Source organism: Tachypleus tridentatus, chromosome 4, assembly GCF_004210375.1.
Source record: "Tachypleus tridentatus isolate NWPU-2018 chromosome 4, ASM421037v1, whole genome shotgun sequence".
NCBI lineage: Eukaryota > Metazoa > Arthropoda > Merostomata > Xiphosura > Limulidae > Tachypleus > Tachypleus tridentatus.
Window position 1 is genome coordinate 103,514,219 of NC_134828.1, and position 22,934 is coordinate 103,537,152.

The following is a 22,934-nucleotide window of genomic DNA, read 5'->3' on the forward strand; positions in this document are numbered from 1 at the left end:
ACGAGCTCGCTGACACCGCAGCTTCTTTAGTGTTATCACGGCCATGCCTGTAACACACATGAACTACGGTCCAGTATTGAAGGCTCGGTTCCACACAAGTTCGCAGTCGACTTGGAGTTAAAGTAGCAACATTGTAACAAGCTTTTCCAAATCAAGTCTTTTGTTGTTCTTTGACCATCTTGTCTCCGTAAGGATTTGAAGGAGGAAGTTGTCCTAACTAGGCCATGGATTAGTCACAGATTTTTAATACATCATTATTTTTTCTGGAACTGATCCACCAATGTGTGGCCTTTGTGACACTCAAGTCACAATAGCCCACGTTTTACTGAGTGCCATCGTTACGACCGTGAGTGACCACACCATTTTGACATGTATTTTTAATGGGTTTATCTCTGACGTTGGACATTATCACTGGCGATAGTGACACTGTCCAACTTCCTTGTGTTTGTGAGTTTTTACGAGCCCTTAGCCATTTTAATTCTATCTCAGTATTTTGTATATTGTTTCGTTTCAACGCGATTTATTTTTATATTTTACAATAATTTTAATTTTACCTTTTCTACCGCTTGTTTGGGGAAGATAATATATAATTGCTAATATAAGCCAACCAACCAACCCTCAGTTCTAATTGTAAAAAAAAATAAATAAGGCCATAAAACTGCAATACACAAATGTTAATCTGAAAATTTGTATTTATTTTCCCATGGACCAAATGAACCTCCATACAAATTTTGGTAAAGATCAATCCACACTCTACGGAGTAGTTACGTAGATATAAAACAGAAAGTATTATTATATTTATGTAGATTTCTCACCGAAGTAAATCATTATTTGTGTGAAATACTTTAAGTTCATCTCAGTTTCCCAAGAGTTATTTGTTTAAAACCACTTCAGAAAAAAACAAACAAACTAGAAAATGAAGAAACTGTTGAACTACATTGTCCACAGATAACTCTAGTGAGGCCCGACATGGCCAGGTAGGTTAAGGCGTTCGACTCGTAATCTGAGGGTCGCGGGTTTGAATCTTCGTCGCATCAAACATACTCGCCCTTTCAGCCGTGGGGGCATTATAATGTGACGGTCAATCCTACTATTCGTTCGTAAAAGAATAGCCCAAGAGTTGGCAGTGGGTGGTGATGACTACCTGCCTTCCCTCTAGTCTTACACTGGTAAATTAGGGACGGCTAGCGCAGATAGCCCTCGTGTAGTTTTGTGCGAAATTCCAAAACAAACAAACAAATAAATCTTGTGTGTACTTCACGAAACAACTGTGAAAACAATTGATAAAACTAAGGACAATATCTGAGCCGTTTCAAATACAAGACTGCAAATTAAAGTAATGTAAAAATTTGTCGTTTGAATAAGCATTCTTCATTGATGCCTGCTTTAATAGAAGTGTAACTTATTATTCTGATACATTATAACTGGAGAAATCATTGTTCACAAGATGAAAAATAATCCTCTGTGAGATGCAACTTTTGAATTCATTCAAAAAATGAGGGATGTTTGAGTGAAAATTAGGTCATGGGTAGTAATTACTGTTGTTTCAGCGCAAGGCTACACAATGCCATATCAGCGTTCTGTCAACCGCGGGGAATCGAGCCTTGAACTTTAGTGATGTGAAAGTTTAAACTTACTGCTGCCACTCCCCCTGTGGATAGGTTATGATCAAAGCTATGAAAATTGTCAGAAATAGATTTTTTTTAATTCTCAGTAAAAAATGTATTTATAAATTTCCAAATGCAAATTTTAATGACAACCTCATACAAGCTACAAATTAACAACTAAAAGTTGTTGCGGAAAACTGATGGCCCTAATTATCACGGAAACGTAATTTCTTGAACTATTTTCATCAGTATTCTTACAACTTTATAGATTTGTCAGACTGTTAACATTTTATCACGACTGTAAGTAGAAGAAACAGTCATTAATCTATATTTCCATACAAACAGAAAGTTAAAACATCTTAGTAGAACTTCAATATAGAAGTCTAATTTCCCAAAAATAAAGGTATTTTTTGCCTTGTATTTTTTCCGAGGAATCCATTAATAACAACCTTTACGTATATTGAAGACATACAAGTAAGTAAAATTGAAATGTCATTTTTTGAGCCTTGTCTGAACTCTTTAAAAATAAATACATATGAGCTAGTTTACTTTATATGTAAAACTCTAATGGCGAATCTTCAAGCGTGTGATACAGCTGTCATCAGACCTAAGAACCTGCCACTGAAGTTACCTGAAGCTAAAAGTTATTATTTGTTTAGTTATGTTATGTTTGGATAGTTTGCTGTTTTAAGGTTTTTCGAAACGGTTGTAAGATTGAATAGTTAAGAATAAAGTCAATGTTCTTTCTGTTTGTAATATTTTAGGGGAAAATATCATAATTATGCGAAATTATGTTTTAAAATACATTCTATATATTTGCACGTCACTGAAAAATTTTCAGTTTTATTCGAATAGTAACTTAGTTGTTTATTACAGGAAACTGTGGTTGTTGTTGTAATATATAAATGTTATTTAATATTATGAACAAAAATTATTTTTGTAACACAAATACTGTTTATTATAATAACAAGAGTTACTAGCAAACTGTTTGTTTTGTATGTTTTTTTTAATTTCGCACAAAGCTATTCGAGGGCTATCTGTACTAGCCGTCCCTAATTTAGCAGTGTAAGACCAGAGGGAAGGCAGCTAGTTATCACCACCCACCGCCAACTCTTGGGCTACTCCTTTACCAACGAACAGTGTGATTGATCGTCACTTATAACGCCTCCACGGCTGAAATGGCGAGCATGTTTGGTGCGACGGGGATTCAAACCCGCGACTCTCAGATTAGTAGTCGAACGCCTTAACACCCTTGGCCATGCCGGGACTAACTGTTAGATTGGGCTTACAATGCAACTTTAGTTTTAAAATTTATTATGGATACATTATGTTATAAAATAAAAATAATGTATCACTTATATTATTTATACTGGTTTAGCTACACCTGTGAAATAGGAGAAATAGTGTGATTTAAAGTTTCTGTTACACATACTTTGTTTTAATACCTCCGTCAGAGGGCGCGACGGAATAAAATAATTTTAAATTTCTTTATCACATAATTTAAGGTTTTAAAACTCATTTGATAAAACGTTGGAGCAAATGCAAGAGGTACAGTAATCAATAAAAACTATATATCATTCGTAATCAATACGCTTTGAAAGCATAAATTTTGAAAACTGCAATGGTCTAACTTCAACCAGAAGATATTAAATTGACGTAGACAATTTTTTTTCTTATAAAGTTTTTTTTTTTTCGAATTTCGCAGAAAGCTAGAAAATGTTTTTCTCTACTAGCCGTCCCTAATATAGCAGTGTAGAGGAAATACAGCTAGTCATCACCACCCACCACTAACTCTCAGGCTACTCTTTTACCAATTGTTCATTAATTCGGTACCCACGCTGAAGTAGGTATTTTCGATTGTAAGTCCAATATATTTTATAAAGTTAAGCCAGCTTACAAGGGACAAGTTATTCTTAAATAAAAAAAGGAAAGTGTAACATAGCTGAGATTTCTTGTCTTTGACAATTCATACTTGAATTATTAAAAGAAAACAACTAATTGCAATGTTTCATTGTATCATATAGTATAAATTAACCCTTAGCTTGTATTTGTACAGAAGCGAAATTTTTGTTCACCGTAAACAAAATATAATTTCATTTGATTTTAGCAATGTTTTACACTTGAAGTCTCGTCATATGAGTTCGATACACTCAGCGGACACAGAGTAGACAACCCATTATGTCGCTTTGCATTTGTAGGCTTGTAACGGCGGCAGGATACACTTGGCAGACAAGGAGCGGACAGCCCGTAATACAGTTTGGTATTAAACGTCCATAAAAAAAAGTCTGTTTTATTACTGGGACTGCTTCCAAATCTATATAATACCTGTGTATCGGGTTTCTTTTTTTCACAATTATTTTTTTGTTTTGTAGGTATACTGTTATATTTTTCAGTAGGACAGAAACATAGGAACTTCGATGTTTCAAAACAGAAATAAAAAGTGACAGTTTTTCTTCTATGGCTGTATACTCATAGCAAGTGTCAGAAATAAAGAATAAAACAAATGACCTTAAGTTAATAAATGATATATTTTAATAAGGTTTACGACAAATTCAATATCTCAACTATCGCTTTGCGAACATTTTTAAAGATATATGTGTATTCATACGCATACGACTTCCGAGTTCGATCATCTCCAAGTCGAGCGCCTTGACCACCTGGCCATGCCGGCCGTGTGTCGAGAAAGGCCAACGTTGGTTCAGACTACTGTATACAGTCGCGAGAATGACCATTTGTAGACTAGTCTACTACAAACTAACGTTGAGAATGACCAGTTGTAGATCAAGCTATGTAAACTAATGTTGAAAATGGCCAATTGTAGATCAGACTATATAAAACTAACACTGAGAATGACCAATTGTAGACCAGATTATTGCAAACTAACACTGAAAATGACCAATTATAGACCTGATTATTTCAAACTAATGTACATAAGAACCAGTTGTAAACCAGGTTACTATAAACTGACTGAGTTTAAGCATTTTAACTCATGTATGGCTCCTATATTTCTTTAAACATCTTATCTGCGTACTTGAAAGCTTTGAAAATGTTTGTGGTTATAACTGATTTAAATTGTGTTTGAAAATCCTTTTGTTCACTTTTCAGTCGCATTAAAGGCGGTATAAAACTACTCAGTCAATATTTATCTATCTATTCGTTAGCATAGTAAGACGAGTAACTATGATTAGTCTTTACTAACAGAAAGTGATGTAAAGAAACATATTAGGTTCTAATTTAAAATAACGACTCTGTTTCGATCCAAGATACTGGGCTGGTCATGGCCAGGTGGTTAAAACACTCGATTCGTAATACGAGGGTCACGGGTTCAAATCCCCGTCGCACCAAACATGCTCGCCCTTTCAGCCATGGGAGCGCCATAATGTGACGGTCAATCCGACTATTCGTTGGTAAAAGAGTAGCTCAAGAGTTGGCGGTGGTTGGTGATGACTAGCTGCCTTCCCTCTAGTTTTACACTGCTAAATTAAGGATGGCTAGCGCAGATAGCCCTCGTGTAACTTCACCCGAAATTCAAAAACAAACCAACAGACTGTTTAGTATTAGTTTTTAAATTTTGTAAAGTGTTTAGTATTTGATGTTAGGCCTGGCATGGCCTAGCGCGTAAAGGCGTGCGCTTCGTAATCTGAGGGTCGCGGGTTCGCGCCCGAGTCGCGCCAAACATGCTCGCCCTCCCAGCCGTGGGGGCGTTATAATGTGACGGTCAATCCCACTATTCGTTGGTAAAAGAGTAGCCCAAGAGTTGGCGGTGGGTGGTGATGACTAGCTGTCTTCCCTCTAGTCTTACACTGCTAAATTAGGGACGGCTAGCACAGATAGCCCTCGAGTAGCTTTGTGCGAAATTCCAAAAACAAACAAACAAACAATTTGATGTTAACTCTGAGGTAAGGAATAGACTGCCATATATATCCTTACGGTTTGTGTTCTGTAGTTCCTGAGTAAAATCCCCAGCCGATAAAAGTTTTCACATTTGCATTTAAAATACAGCACATGCCACAGAAATCAAATACAATGATATGGGAGTCGATAAATCCGCCAGTATTTTGAAAGGATATTAAAACAAACTCATGTAACATCCCTACCTGGCCAGGCATAACCAGGTGATTAAGGCACTCGACTCGTAATCTGAGGGTTGTGGGTTCGAGTCCCCGTCACAACAAACATGCTCACTCTTTCAGCCGTGGGAGCGTTATAAAGTTACGGTCAATCACGCTATTCGTTGGTAAAAGAGTCGCTCAAAAGTTGATGGTGGTGGTGATGACTAGATGTTTTACCTCTAAATTAAGGACGGCTAGCGCAGATAGCCCTCTTGTAATTTTGGGTGAAATTCAAAACAAACATCGCTATCACATAGTGTATTCAGCATTACCAGTTAACAGTTAAAACGCACGTTTTCTGATGAATTTTGTAATTTACCAAAAAACTTACGTCCTAAAATACAATCTCAGATGATTGCGCCTTTTTGCATTTCAGTTTTTAAATCGCAGCCTGATTTACGTAGCTACTGTAATAGAATATAATTCATCTATCATTTTATAGTGTGTGTGTGTGTGTTTTCTTATAGCAAAGCCACATCAGGCTATCTGCTGAGACCACCGAGGGAATATAACCCCTGATTTTAGCGTTGTAAATCCGTAGACTTACCGCTGTACTAGCGGGAAGCATTTTTAGGGTTAATCGTATCTGCATACTTGAAGTACAATCAGAATTTTTCTCTACTTAATTACAAGCCCCGATATGTTTGAGTGGTTCTACTTGAAAGTGTAGGTTCGTCTGTTCTATGTTAAAACCCCTATGACTGCATTACAAGGGTATCCTAAGCTGAAGCTTAGTTACCACTATAATGAAAATTCAAATCTGATTTCTCAAAGGCCAGGTCATATGGATTTAAAATTCGTGGACTTGAAACTTTTAAAGAACTTGAACTTATGTTTTATTTTTCCTAAATATACATTTATTCTTTCTCTTGGGCCCGGTATGGCCAAGTGTGTTAAGGCGTGCGACTCGTAATCTGAGGGTCGCGGGTTCGCATCCCCGTCGCGCCAAACATGCTCGCCCTTTCAGCCGTGGGGGCGTTATAATGTGACGATCAATCCCACTATTCGTTGGTAAAAGAGTAGCCCAAGAGTTGGCGGTGGGTGGTGATGACTAGCTGCCTTCCCTCTAGTCTTACACTGCTAAATTAGGGACGGCTAGCGCAGAAAGCCATCGTGTAGCTTTGTGCGAAATTTAAAAAATCACAAAAATCTTTCTCTTGTTCTTTTTTACACATTCACTTGGTTTGTGGATGTCATTTAACGTTTCCTCTTAACTTGGTTTAATTACAAAGAACATTTTTGAATTTTTTTTCCACATACTCGCTAGATAAAACACATTGTCCAACAATCAGATTGTCTTCAGTCAATCACATCTTCTAATAGTTAAACATTCTGGTAAACATTCTTTTTGACGTTATAGAGCACGAGTTACGTTTTTTTTGGAATGTTTGGTCAGTTATTTTTGTTTGTTCTTTTTTTTTTTAAAGAAAGAGCTAATTTGCTTTTTACGTGAAATCTCTATATCAAACATAAAAATATTTCGTTTTTCGCCGTAAAAATATAAATAACACTGTGTATTATTCATTTGAAATATGTATAACACTCTTAAGTTTCTGCTAGAAACAAAACGCAACTAATTCTGTCTCCACTGTTTTGGCAGTTTATGTACTTTTGTTTTGTTCGAAAGACTCTTGGTACATTTATAAATTCGATACTTTTCACTCTCAGGATTATGAAGTGGATCTGTATCTACGTCAGATGTGGCACGACAGTCGTTTACAGACACATAACTTGTCCAGACCACTCGATCTGAACGATCCTGTCCTGGTTAAACGAATATGGAAACCGGAGGTTTTTTTCGCTAATGCAAAAAATGCAGAGTTCCAGTATGTAACTGTCCCTAATGTATTAGTGAGAATCAACCCTTCTGGAGAGATACTCTACATGCTCAGGTGAGGATGAATGATACATTTAATATGAACAGTAAAAGGTAGTTACTTATTCTTGCTTTAAGTTAAAATTGAGATAACATTTTGTTTCTTTGGTTTTGGAATGTGTTTGCTCCGTTTGTGGGTGTTAAATAAGTATGCGACACGCTTCAATGCAGTAAATGCCTGTGGTTGGTTTATTCTAAAGATATCATGACGTTCGAACTTCTCGAACTATTACACTGACAGCTAGATGGAAACATGTTTGTGTTCTATTAACGAATGATTACAAATGTTTTTTTTTATGTTACTGAAAGGACGAAATGTTGCTGTTCTGTTATATATTGATTAAAATGTTATCTCTCTGTTACTGTTTGCTTAAAATATTAATTTTATGTTATTGACTTCTTAAAACTTTTACGTTCTATTACTGGAGAGTTAAAATGTTCTATTTTGTTATCCAATGACTAAATGGTTGGCCATTCTGTTACCCAATGATTAAAACGTTTCTGTTATCCTACTATGTGGTTAAAATGTTACTGTTCTGCTACAATGTGGTTAAAACTTGCTGTTTTTGTTACTTAATGGTTAAAATGTTGGTATTTTGTTACTGACTGGCTAAAAAGTTAATGTTCGATTATGCATGGTTAAATTTTTACTGTTTATTTATTGAATTACGAAAATGTTACTGCTCTGTTTCTGAATTGTTAAAATGCTGTTATTCTGTGAAGTAATGGTTAAAATGTTGTTGCTCTGTTAATGAATCGTTAAACTGTTGTTGTTCTGTAACGTAATAGTTAAAATGATACTATTCTGTTAATGAATCCTTAAAATGTTGTTGTGCTATGACGTAATGGTTAAAATGTTGTTGCTCTCTGAATGATGATTTGTTAAATTGTTGTTGTTCTGTGACGTAATGGTTAAAACGTTATTGCTTTGTTAATGAATCGTTAAAGTGCTGCTGAATAAAATACATATAATTTTTAGTGATAAAATCAAAACAAAAACACTGTACATATGAAGAGTCTGTCAATGTCCAAGCTACTAAACATCAGTTATAAAGATTGGTAAGAACGTTAACATATAGCTTTGTGAGTACCATACTGATAAAGGTTGTTTTTCGTTTCCAAAAGTAATTCATTTCTTACTTTGATATATTTGGCTATTTCTAAAACAAATAAAATAAATATCATTAATAAATTGCATAACAAGAAAAATAAGTTTTAGTAATACGTTAGATTATTCATACTTTGTTACATGCAGTACTGTGAAAAAGTGTTAGGGCAAGAGAATATTTTGTCATTCTTTCTATTTTATAGCCTAATTCTTCCATTCCATTACAGAATGTAAATTCCCACACTATGGTAATGCTTCACTGATCTCTCTCGACAACAGAGTGAGCTTGCGCGAGGACACTTATATTTCTTTAGAATTACCATATACTTGTTCCAAGGGCATGTCGTAAGGGTTCTATTGAATAAACATACTGATCAAACTTGGGGTCTTAAATAACTGTCATGTTATCCTATGCAGTGTTTTAACTTTATAGAAAGAAGATAGCATATGGTTCTGGTATATGCAAGAAGAAATCGATTTAGTGGCACTACACAAATAAACTTTGATAAAAAAAACAATGTTTAATACTATATATTGTTTTGTTGTTATGCCAGTGCCCAAAAAACGTAAAGAATTGTCTGTAGAGCAGAGAATTTATATAAAAGCCTTGCGTGATGCTGGTTAGACTCTCCAACAAATTGCTTCAGACTTGAAATGCTCCCCCAACACTGTCAAGCACACCCTAGATCTTGAGACCGAGACAAGTAACTTTGAAACCAGGAAAGGAAGAGGCAGAACACCTAAACTCAATTATACTGATGTTAAGTATCTTTGTTTATGTTGTATTTGGGACATAAAGAAGACTGCCACTGATCTCAAGCATGAGATAAACGACCATGTACCAAATGACAGAAAAGTATCCCGGTCTACAGTGTCAAGAAAACTCTATGAGAATGTAATATTTGTTCGTGTAGCAGTTAAAAATCCTTCACTTCAATCTCCAATTGTTTTTAAGAGACTGAAATTTGTTTAAAAAGTATAAAACTATGAAAAGAGTGTTCTGGGCGAATGAGTCCAAGTTTAAAATTTTGTTTTGAAACATAGACTGTACATTATGCAAAAGAAAAGTGAAAGATACTTACTGCAATGCATATCACCTATCACGAAGCATGGGGGAGGTAGTGTGATGGTGTGGGAGTGTTCGTTTGTTAAAGCGAGAGTAAGTGTTTGCAAAATAGATGGAATAATGGACAGCATATTAATCATCAGATACTGATCTCTCATGGTATAATCCTGTTGTGTGCGTATTATTTGTAAAGGATTCTACAATCAAAAAGATAATGTCTCATAACATTCAGCCAATCTGTGCAGAAATTACTTAGCTAAGAAAGAACCTACTGGAGTCATTCAAGTGGTGTAATAGCCATCACAGAGTCCAGATCTCAGCCACGTCGAGCATATTTGGAAGTTGATAAATCAAAAACTACTTTCAAAAGAAACTTTGATTAAATATATTATAACAATGAATAAAAAACCGTCTGCAGTTATTAAAGTATAAACAGGAACACACAAAATATTAACTGTTTGCTGAACTCAAACGATTCCACTGTTGTAGTAAATATAAAGATAAATAATATCTTGATGTTCCACCTCTGATTTATCTCCTATTGTTCGTTGAAAGAAGATTGAGATCTAGTTTTTGACTTTGTCCTGGTACTTTTTCACCATACTTTACTCTTTGAATAAAGCTGTTAGGTATTAGTATTTTGTGTACTTCCAAGAATCCTGTGGTTATCGGAAATATCAGACATTTTCCACCATCTAAGTACAAGAATAGCTTGAAGGAAATCCTACCTTTTTTTTGTCTCTCTTTTCAAGAAACCCGTTTTTCGAAAAGGAACGTCGTATCAGGTTTATACAACATTTACTGCTTAACTTGGATTCGAAAATGCACTCGTATGCCTCAGACATGCGACTAGAGTTGATGTTACGCTGTTAGTAGCGCTTACTCTTGATGTAATTTAATTCTTTATTTTGTTATTACTACTGGATAAATGCGATTTTCTACTAAATAGAATTGAAAGCTAAATCTTTTGCTTTCGTTAAAGTAATAAAACTACTATGCGATACCACTAAAATATAAACAATGATCAAAATAAAAGTTAGAACATTTCTTTGTCTTAGAGTAAAGCCACATTGAGTTATCTGAGCTGTTTACCGTAGGGAATCAAACCTTGGCTTTAACATTGTATCTCCTTAGAATTACCATTGTCCCATCGGATAAAATGTCAGAAAAAAAGTTTGAATTTTCAGATTTAACTAAACTGTAGACTCACTCGGTACACAATGGTTAAACTTTAGCCAGAGTCTTTTATATTCTTCCTATTTGAACAGTTGCCTTCTTATTAAGATACTGATATAATCTTATGTATCTTGTTAAAAATACATAAAGAAACTTAGGGAAAAGAAGTTAAACCTCAGATTATCGACTGGTTTTATATTATGATCTACTTGTGGGGATTTATGCAGTACATAATACTGATTATTATGTGTTTTTGGTGTTTGTGTTTGATCCGTAAGAAATCCCTGCATGGCCATGTGGTTAATTCGTTCGACTCGTAATTTTAGGCTCGCGGGTTTGAATTCCTGTCACACCAAACATGCTCGCCCATTCAGGCGTGGAGACGTTATAATGTGATATTCAATCTCACTATTCGTTGGTAAAAGAACAGCCCAAGAGTTGGCGGTAGGTGGTGATGACCAGCTGCCCTCTCTCTAGTCTTACACTGCTAAATTAGGGACGATTAGCGCAGATAACTCTCGTGTAATTTTGCGCTAAGTTACAAAATAAAACAAAACAAATTGACCCGTATGATACAACGAATTCTGTGACGAATAAAGAATGAATCCGCTACTTAGTTCATAAATATTCAATATAACTTAGTTTAGAAACTAATGTCCCCATCAATAATTTTAGGGAGTATAAAATGTAACATTATTCTTTATTTAAAAGTTTGAAAATACATATATATTTTGCCTATGTCGTCATATGTATTATTTATGCACGTGTAAATGACATTATTAAAATTCTCACATCATACGTACGGTATTCAGACAATATACCAGCAGAGACAACTAACAATATTTTACGGTGACCATATCATTTTGAAATTTAATAAATAATGCACACAAGCTTTGTTGTCAATGGCTCAGAATAATAGCGACAATATTTTAGGCTTATGTCTTTTTTCACGAGAGTATAGATAGGTGCTATGAAGTGTAAACAGCATTTGTTAGAATTACTAGAAAGTAGAAATTCATAGCCTGTCAGATGTGTTGCTATAGAATACTTAATGGCTTTCGTGGACTGTTTCTTATACTCGACGAGGCTTTGAAAAACAACTTCAATCCGATGCATGACCTTATCAGTTCTCTGGATAAAGAAAGAAAACTTTAAATATAAAACATGGTCTTCTAAAAGAGAATGTTTGTACATTGTTAAACGAAAAGCGAATCCACCCCTTTGTGGCTTGTGGCATCTTATTATAAAGCTGAAACGGTATAGTGATATAAAATTTAACATCGAATAATGAATCTCTTTCAATTCTTGTTACAGGGTTGTGGTATTCGCAAGTGAAACCTGTTTCCCGACAAGCATTGGTAGATAAATTTGTAATAATAGCAGAGTTTACGCTTTAAGTTATGAAGGTTTTTGTGAGATATAATTTGACTTAGTAGTCCAGAATGAAGCTGAAAACCTTATAAACAAATGGGCAAAGTTTTTCTTTTAGGAGATAAATAGAAAATCTTTGTATGTAACCACTTTTAAGACAAACAGTTCTTTCCTTATCAACATGACCTTAATTTTGTCGATTTCTTTCTTTCAAACTTTGTTGTAACAAATTAAAACACTATTATCCAAACAAAGGAAGCGAATACATTTTATAGATAACGAAATGACCGAAGAAAACGTGCTCAAATCTACAATGTAAATTCACTTTCTTTGTTATCTTATCTCTGTAATCTCACAGTATTGGCCAGTTATTATTTTCATTCAACCTTATAATGGTCAGCAAATGATATTTTACTATCAATCTGTTCAACTCAGATTCTCCACAAAATACTGAGAAAGGAGACGTCACCTTCCAGATATAACAAAGAACGAATTAAGCAGAACAAGGTAATGTTAAAAACTTAGTGGACCACGTATCACCGTCATCACAGTACAATTTTTTAAAGATTCCTATAATCCTGAAGACAGTAGAAAACATATGGTATGATTGCATATCACGGAAATGTAACTACAGATTCTGCGCAAAGAAATATAAACTGCCATTGTGAACACTTCACATAAGAAGTTGGTAATAAAACCACGTTTGTTTTGAATTTTGCTCAAAGCTACACGTAGGCTATCTGCGCTAGCCGCTCTTAATTTAGCAGTGATAGACAATTAGTCATCACCACCCACTAACCTTTTGGCTACTTTTTTAACTAAGAATAATGTAATTGATCGTCACGTTATAAAGGGCGCGTTTGCGAAACGAGCGTCCTAGCTATCAGACCATCGCAGGCAGTTGAATACCAACTTACAGTTTAGTATATTTTCATTCATACACAATGTAATAACTTTGCATTACCTAAGGAGTCAATTTCATTTCACATTTCTCAAGAAAAAAGTAATTATTTTCTCATAATTGTATTTTAAGTATAAACGTGCTCTGTCAGAAACAACGTGATATCATACTTTAACTCCTGGTGGTTTAAAATTGTACTTCGTATTTTTCTTCTATTTTTGTTTGGTTGGGTATAGTTTAATATATTTAATATTCGGGTCTGGATTAACTGCGATTCGAAACTTATTTAAGTTGTTAAGTATTTCTAGATCCAATTTACATTTTACAGTCATTGTACACAGATTAATATTGGATAGATCGCTTGTTTCTAATAAGCAGTGTACTGGACAGTACAATGCTCTAGACCAGTGGTTCTTAACCTGGGTTCAATCGAACCCCAGAGGTTCGGTGAGTCAGTCTAAGGGGTTCGGCGGAGGTCAAGACACATACACTTTGTATGTGTCCATTCTGTTCACCCCACTCGTATGATTCGTGACGTCATGCTCCATTTGGCCATCATTGGCTGCGGCTGATCACGTCACATCACTTGGCCTTAATATCTGTGCTGCAGGGAACTTCGTGTGCTTAGCAGTCGACTTGTGACAGTAATAATCGTGCGTCATTTGTGATTTTTTCCTAATTTTTCAATCCCTTCACACTAACTATGTCGAGCAAAAACAGAAAGTGGTCGGATGAATACGTACAATATGGATTCACATGTATAACGGAACATGATGGGAGTCAGCGTCCTCAATGCATGATTTGCAATGCCAAGTTGAGCAATTTTAGTCTAGCACCGGCAAAACTAAGAGAACATTCCCTAAAGCTGCATGGAGATGGGTAATACAAGAACACAACGCTTGCTGAATTCAAGGTAAAGAGAGCCGGGTTCGATGAAAAGGCTACTTTGTCTGTTCTCGGCTTTGTACCCATCGACAAACCGATCCTCACAGCATCGTACGAAGTTGCGTACTTCATGGCAAAGCAGGGCAAACCACACACCACTGGTGAAGCACTCGTAAAACCAGCTGCATTGAAGATGGCGAATACCATGCTGGGAAAAGCTGCTGAAAATAAGTTATTCCAAATTCCTCTTTCAAATGACACCATCAGCAGCAGAACAGATGACATCTTGGCTCAAGTAGTTGCAGATCTGATTTCAAGCCCAGCAAAATTCAAGCTTCAACTCGACGAGACCACCGACGTTTCTAAGCCAGCTTGTTGTATTCGTGCGCTGTGTGAAGAACGACGAGATAAAAGATTTTTTATTTTGTAAGCCTCTTACAACAACAACTAAGGCAGCCAACGTGATGAAACTTGTGGATGACTTCTTCAGAGACAACGATCTTTCGTGGGTTATGGTTCGGACAGGTTGTTCGGACGGAGCTCCAGTCATGCTGGGACGAAACTCTAATTTTGGTGCGCTGGTGAAAGCCGATGCATCACACATCATTGTAACGCACTGTGTTCTGCACAGGCATGCGTTGGCAACAGAAACTTTGCCTTCAAAACTGGCAGAAGTATTAAAAATTGTAGTGGAATGTGTGAACTTTGTGCGAAATAGTGCCCCGAAGCACCGCATCTTCAAAGAGCTGTGTAATGAAGTGTTCTCTGAATTCGAGGTACTTTTGTACCATTCTAACGTTCGGTGGTTATCCTGGAGAAAGGTGCTGAATCGTGTTTTTGCCATGCGTGTGGAATTAGCCCTGTTTTTGCGAGAGCACCAACATTATCATACAGATTGCTTCAAAAAATCTGAGTTCATTCTCATTTTGGCGTACATGGCCGATATCTTCAATGCTCTCAATCATCTCAATCAACAGATGCAGGGCGGTGGAGTCAACATCATCGAAGCGGAAGAAAACCTGAAGGCTTTTCAACAAAAGCTATCGTTTCCAGAATGATAACTTCGCAAACTTTTTCCTGCTGGACGACTGTGTAAGTAAGATCGAAGATGTGTCTGAAATCGGAGATATTTCTGTACCCGGGGAACTAAAGTAACCAACTACCATGCACTTAGATGAGCCCGCAAAGTCTCTCGACGGATGCTTCCCCACCAGAGAGTCATATCCAGCATGAGTAAGACAGTCATTCACGTTTAGAGTTGCGACAGCAGATGTCATTGATGAATACCTCGACGAAATCATTGAACTTCAGCAGAGCCAGGCTCAACAGCAACTTTTCAGAACAACAACGCTCTCAACGTTTTGGTGTTACCAAATCGTAGCGTACCCTCTTATTGCTAAGAAAGCCCTTGAGATACTCATACTGTTTGTTACAACGTATCTTTGCGAGCAATCCTCTTCGAGGATGGTAGACATAAAAACGAAGAAAAGGAACAGACTTTGTTGCAAAAATGATATGAGAGCGGCAGTTGCCAAGGTGAAGCTACGAATTTCTGAACTTGTCTCTGAAAGATAACAACAAAAGTCACATTGATTTGCAGTAACTATTCATTGAGTTATGTTTTTGTTTTTGTGCGAAATTCATGTTTTGTTGGTTTTGTTCTTTGAACACAGTGATATTGTGTGCAACTGATGCGTGGTTCATTTTGTGCACTAATAAAATATCTACTTATGTTTTGAATTTGAAAAAAATCATATTTTTTTTTCCAATTACGAAGGGTTCAGTAAATGCAAGTACGAAACTTCCGGGGTTCAGTACCTCCAACAAGGTTAAGAACAACTGCTCTAGACATTCTGTCACATTAGACTTTTCATGTATGTTTCACACCATACTGTATCCTTTCTGTCACGTTAGATTTCTCATGTATGTTTCACACCATACTGTATCCTTTCTGTCACGTTAGACTTCTCATGTATGTTTCACACCATACTGTATCCTCTCTGTCACGTTAGACTTTTCATGTATGTTTCACACCATACTGTATCTTTCTTTCTGTTTCACACCATACTGTATCCTTTCTGTCACGTTAGACTTCTCATGTATGTTTCACACCATACTGTATCCTTTCTGTCACGTTAGACTTCTCATGTATGTTTCACACCATACTGTATCCTTTCTGTCACGTTAGACTTCTCATGTATGTTTCATATGTATGTTTCACACCATACTGTATCCTTTCTGCCATAGTAGACTTCTCATGTATGTTTCACACCATAGATCCTTTCTGTCTCATGTATGTTTCACACCATACTGTATCCTTTCTGTCACGTTAGACTTCTCATGTATGTTTCACACCATACTGTATCCTTTCTGTCACATTAGACTTCTCATGTATGTTTCACACCATACTGCATCCTTTCTGTCACGTTAGACTTCTCATGTATGTTTCACATTCCATTACTTCTCATGTATGTTTCACACCATATTCTATCCTTTCTGTCACGTTAGACTTCTCATGTATGTTTCACACCATACTGCATCCTTTCTGTCACGTTAGACTTCTCATGTATGTTTCACACCATACTGTATCCTTTCTGTCACATTAGACTTCTCATGTATGTTTCACACCATACTGTATCCTTTCTGTCACATTAGACTTCTCATGTATGCTTTTCACCAAACTGTATCTTTTGTGGCAAAATTTCTAATTTTAATACCGAAAGAGCTGTAAGTATTCAGGATTCAAATAAATATCATCAATAAAGGTATAACGCACCAGTTTCATGTTGTCTTTAACATCAATAAAAATAACTGGTTATAACTGAGATGTTTAAGTACGATTTTCATTTAATACAAAAACAAGCCTGGCACATTCGCACTCATAACAGTTATACTTTACTAGTTGTATGTTTTTGAATTTCGCGCAAAACTACACGAGGGCTATCTGCGCTAGCCGTCCCTAATTTAGCAGTGTAAGACTAGAGGGAAGGCAGTTAGTCACCACCACCCACCGTCAACTCTTGGGCTAATCTTTTACCAACGAATAGTGGGATTGACTGTAACATAATGACGCCCCCGCGGCTGAAAGGACAAGCATATTTGGTGCGACCGGGATTCGAACACGCGATTCTTGGATTACGAGTTGAGCGCCTTAACCACCTGGCCATGCCGGGCTTTTACTATTTGTGAGTCACGAAATCTTCGTTGAAATCAGTTTGTAAATCTTTTAGATGTTTAAGTGGGTTTGATTTAAAAGCGTTGGTAACGGTCTTAAGAAATAAAGCACGCTACGAAAGTAATTTGTTAACTTAGAAGTTTTACGAAATATTGTTTTTATTATCAACAGAACGTTCACCACTTCTTATATATTATTATAAATAATTGTCTGATGTTCTCCTTACAAAAAGTAAAATACAAATTTAAAATCGAAAAACGTCGCTGAGATACCATTCTCGATAGCTATAGTCCTCGCCCAGACTTTCTGGCCTGAGGCGATCTGAAAAGAGTAGTTTTGTTTGCTTGAAGTCTGAGAAGCAGAAAATCATTGCTCTTTCTCAGCTGTATATCTCTCACAAAAATTGTCTGATTTTTTTGTATCAAATAATCACTTACACCATTAAACAAATTTCCCTTTCGTGAGATACGAGTTATTGATTAAACGTAAGAATAATTTTCCAGTTTATATACTTACAGTTAGGGTTAGACACAACACAGAGAGCGCATAGTATCGTTTTCTGTTTAGCAACAAACATACAAGTCTACGTCCCATTCTGGCGTTATAATGCATGTGAAAATATTTCTTATTCACAACCTTGTAGTAATTCAAAAACAAAACTAACAGTACGGTTGAATCAAAAGGTTTTTATGGAAGTGATTCATCAAACGTACTGCGTTACTTTCTTACAAAGCCACGTTTAATTTCGGTTATTAGTAAGAGTTACGAGTTTAACTGACAGTTCGATCTTCTTGCACAGTGTTATCGCAAATACTGATAATTGCAACTAAACTATAACTGTGACATTTTGTTTGTTTGTTTTTGAATTTCGCGCAAAGCTACTCGAGGGCTATCTGTGCTAGCCGTCCCTAATTTAGCAGTGTAAGACTAGAGGGAAGGCAGGTAGTCATAACCACCCACCGCCAACTCTTGGGCTACTCTTTTACCATCGAATAGTGGGATTGACCCTTACATTATAATGCCCCCACGGCTGAGAAGGCGAGCATATTTGGTGCGACGGGAATGCGAACCCGCGACTCTCAGATTACGAGACATTTTGCTTTAATAATGCAAAAGATTCCCATGAAAAAGAACAGAAAAGCATTTTTACGAAACATTTTTTTCCCATTAACAATAAAATAACCAAAATAACTAATGTTTCTCCTTACTTACCAAACTTACAAATTTTAATTCTCATGTTTAGTATGAAACTACATAGGTAATTCTATTTAATAACGTAAAACTTTGGTTGATATTACTTTCGACGATTACAGATAAAACACAATTACTTCAATGGCTTCTTATGAGGGTACTGTTAATTACCTGTTCAGATTTTTCACCGCATCCGTGAAAGATTAATACTTGTTGTCCACTGTAATTAATATGAAACTGATCTTTTCGAGAGTTTAATCCATGAACGTGAGTCTATTGATAGTAAACTACCATGGTTCTTTCTTCGCAAGTGTAATTTGATCCAAACGTCGTGCTTAATTGAATCTTTTGTTTAATTAGCAGTTTCGTTAAAAACACTGCACTTGTAGTTGACCTAAATTTAATCAAATTGTTTCAGCTACAACGTGAACTTACTAGTACGCATACTGATTAAAATGATGTTTGTTTGTTTTTTACAAGCATCGTTATTTCAAATTATTTCTCTATTCACAATGCAATGCAACAAAAAAACTGGTGTAAAAGTTAGGCCTACTTACAAAGAATATTTGAATTACACTGAGTAACATCGTGGCGTCACGTGTGAGAAAATATTACTTATAAATAAGAGCCTGTTATGGCCTAGTGATTAGCATTCCTGATCTTTAAATTTGAGTGTTCACTCTTTGCGTCACGTTGTTGTTGATATCCGCTCCATACGAGTGGGATTCAATCCTACTGTTGCTCAGAGCAGAGTATTTAAGAATAGGTGCTTTTGACCAGCAGTTTCCTCTAATTTACTGGTTCAAACTTACAAACAATTGTACATAGATAACGTTACGAACATTTCTTAAAATAATAAGCTTTTAAACAGACCTATATTATTTTATATAAGTTGCGCTTAATGTTTGTGTCACAGTGTGTCCTAACGAATATCTAAGTGGAAGTATTGATAGTAAATATTTCTTTATCAAATATGGAAAAAAATTTCAATCAGAACTTCGTACGTAAAATATATATGTAGAATATCTACATTGTAGATATGTCCAGTCCCAGAGAAACCTGTTTCTCAATATTAAGTCTAAAGACTTATAACGCTGCAACCGGCTTACATAGCACTGCACAGAGATCTTTGAGCTAAACATAAAATAAATCGAAGTTAAAATAACGAAGTAAAATATTTGAAGTAATATGTGCGGCTTCATCGAGATAAACTCTCTGGAAAATACGAAGAAAAACGAAAATAGATATAACATGAAAAGGAATACATGATCAAAGTTTGGGCAAAAATCTTTTATCAGGATTGAAATATTAACACTGACACTAAATAACTGACAACTACTGCTGTTGCTGTTTCTCTTAATGCTTGTTACAAGCTGACGTACCCATTCAGCGCACGAGATGGGCAAATATAAACCCCAACCACTTTCTGCCACTCCCCAGGGCGCCCTGAGGGTACAAGTTAGATTTGTTAAAAATCGGTGACGTTGTTTGCCAGTTGTATAAGAACACATACAGACTTTTAGCAAATAATAGTTTTGATACGCTTTGCAATTAACGTTTCTGTTAATTATGGCAGTTTTAATTAGTTCGATAGGCAAACTGGAGCAGCAAGATTTATACCATAAGGAGTGTAATAAACTCAACTCCGCGCTCTTTGTCACTTTCAAAAAACTTTCATTACATTCATATATGTTCTATGTGGTGTTTTAGTTAAAGGTAAACCAAAGTTAAACACCTCAACTCCGCGCTCTTTGTCACTCTCAAAAAACTTTCATTACATTCATATATGCTCTATGTGGTGTTTTAGTTAAAGGTAAACCAAAGTTAAACACCTCAACTCCGCGCTCTTTGTTACTCTCAAAAAACTTTCATTACATTCATATATGTTCTATGTGGTGTTTTAGTTAAAGGTAAACCAAAGTTAAACACCTCAACTCCGCGCTCTTTGTCACTCTCAAAAAACTTTCATTACATTCATATATGTTCTATGTGGTGTTTTAGTTAAAGGTAAACCAAAGTTAAACACCTCAACTCCGCGCTCTTTGTCACTCTCAAAAAACTTTCATTACATTCATATATGTTCTATGTGGTGTTTTAGTTAAAGGTAAACCAAAGTTAAACAGCCTAGTATCAGAAATATATTTTACAAGAAGTCAGCTTTCTCAAAAGGTTGAAATTGGGATAAAATATTTATTTTTATTTAACAAAATGACACTGAATGAACTTATAGCTAAAACAGAAGGCAATAATTAGTTTGATAACTTTAAAAAGAAAATTTAGCTTTGGTGGTGAGTTGTTGATGGTTACATGTAAATATGCTAGTGTCCTTATGTGGACAGATCAATCCATGTTGGTTCCATCAAAAATTTAGATAACTGATTTAAATTCAATGTTAACATGTTAACTATAGACTCTTTCTTTTTATCCTTAAACAGAGTGAAAATATGCTCAACTAAACTTCTATTTTCAGTTTAACTATGCAGTGTTTCCTTTCTATGATAATATCTGTGTAATAATTGAGTCAATATCTGTAAATATCGTAGCAAAAAGTTTGAATTTTTTTTGTTATTTTTTCCTTTTTCTTTTATATTACAAAAACCAAAATAATGGTGTCAACAAATTTCAACCAGGTGACATATTTTGAAATGTTAACGTCAGAAATATTGGAAAAACAAAGGAATTTTATGCCATGAAAATAAAGGGCATATTAACCATAATGAGACAAATTCATGTTCTGAAAAAGTCCCTCACTGGTACAGCGGCAAATCTATGGATTTACAACTTTAAAATCAAGGGTTCGATACCCTTGGTGGACTCAGAAGATAGTCCGATGTAAGAAACACACACACACACGTTCTGAAAAGAGAAACAAACAACAACTTTGACTTCACATAATAATTTCATTCCTCCATAATGTTTTTCATTCATTTTTTCTTTAACTCTATATAAAAAAGACGTAATTAAACTAGATTAAGCTCCTTTCTTATTCGCGATTTTCTGAATCGTAAATTACAGTGGGCCTTCCCAATGTACTTACTAATGTATGATTTCTTTTTCCTGAAATAGACTCTTTCGTTGACAGAAACGATGAACATTTCTATCCTGTAGAAACAGCTAAGAACTATTAAATAAAAAATAAACAACCACTGTATGTTTTGCAATATGCTCCTTACGGGTCAGACGTAGCTAGAGTTTCCGAGTCAAATTATTAATTTGAGAGCTTACGATTCGGGTCTCGTTGTCGGAACAAAGAAAACAAACAAACATGCGCTACCCCACTTTGAGGTTATTGGTTTTTGTTTTGTTTTTTTTGGAATTTCGCACAAAGCAACTCGAGGGCTATCTGTGCTAGCCGTCCATAATTTAGCAGTGTAAGACTAGAGGGAAGGCAGCTAGTCATCACCACCCACCGCCAACTCTTGGGCTGCTCTTTTACCAACGAATAGTGGGATTGACCGTCACATTATAACGGCCCCACGGCTGGGAGGGCGAGCATGTTTTGGCGCGACTCGGGCGCGAACCCTTAACGCGCTAGGCCATGACAGGCCTGGAGGTTATTGGTACATTATGAAAACGACTGCCAAACCTCCCTCTCATGTTAGTTAACAGTAGCCAAAGAGTTAGCTGTGGATGCTACTGACTAACAATTTTTCCTGCAGTCTGTCTACTGAAAATTAAGAGACATCTCTTTATTTAGCTTTGCGCGAAAAATCTGAAACAAACACTTAAAAGCTATATGATGAAATAAAGTGCTCCGAGAGACAGGGTAACCAGGATTTTTATAGCCAATAACGTTTCTTATCGTTGGTCACAAGCTTAAGGGTACCAATGAAAACGTACGTTAAGATAGGGCACTACTTTTATTGTTCCACATTTTCGAAATTTTGCCAGTAAAACAGGATCATACTTGTATATCACGATAATAACTATGTTAAAAATAACTTAAGTAACATAAAAATACAATGCTATTAAACGAGTCTTGGTAGGCCCCTCGGTGAATCAGCAGTGTAAGTTTACGGATTACAACAAAAAGATCTAGGTCTCACTTCCCGTGATGAGCAAAAACTATTTAAATTGTGATTTTTTAAGGAACGTAGTGCTTTCATATGTTTTGGTCAGTAGTTATTGGTTGTTGATATCTAGTGAAGGACTTTCATCAAGTATATAGTATATAGACGAGAGAATGTCAACGTGGGAACAGTAGAGCTAGTCGTTTGTTAAAGAAACTTTGGTGAAGTGATAAGTTTATTATACAACTAATCACAAGTTTGTTTGTCCTTCACGTTTCATTATAAAGTAGCTGATAAAACCGGACATTTAACGTGAATTACTGTTCACGGCCAAAACCCTTTTATTTCTTGATACTTACAAACTTGACCGAAATGACGTACGTGGTGTGGTTAATAAAAAAAAACAAACAGGCTTCACAATCAAGACTCGACACAAAGTAGTGTTCCCTAAAGAAA

At 35.8% G+C, this 22,934-nt stretch overlaps 1 protein-coding gene across 3 annotated transcripts in view; it reads left to right on the plus strand.

The window, feature by feature from the left end:
- Nucleotides 1–22,934, plus strand: part of LOC143249809 (glycine receptor subunit alpha-2-like) — a 106,679-nt gene that overhangs the window by 53,540 nt on the left and 30,205 nt on the right. For all 3 annotated transcript variants that reach the window (XM_076500288.1, XM_076500287.1, XM_076500289.1), the window contains exon 4: nt 7,388–7,611. In XM_076500288.1, the coding sequence (XP_076356403.1) occupies nt 7,388–7,611 (224 nt within the window). The remainder of the gene's footprint in view (nt 1–7,387; nt 7,612–22,934) is intronic.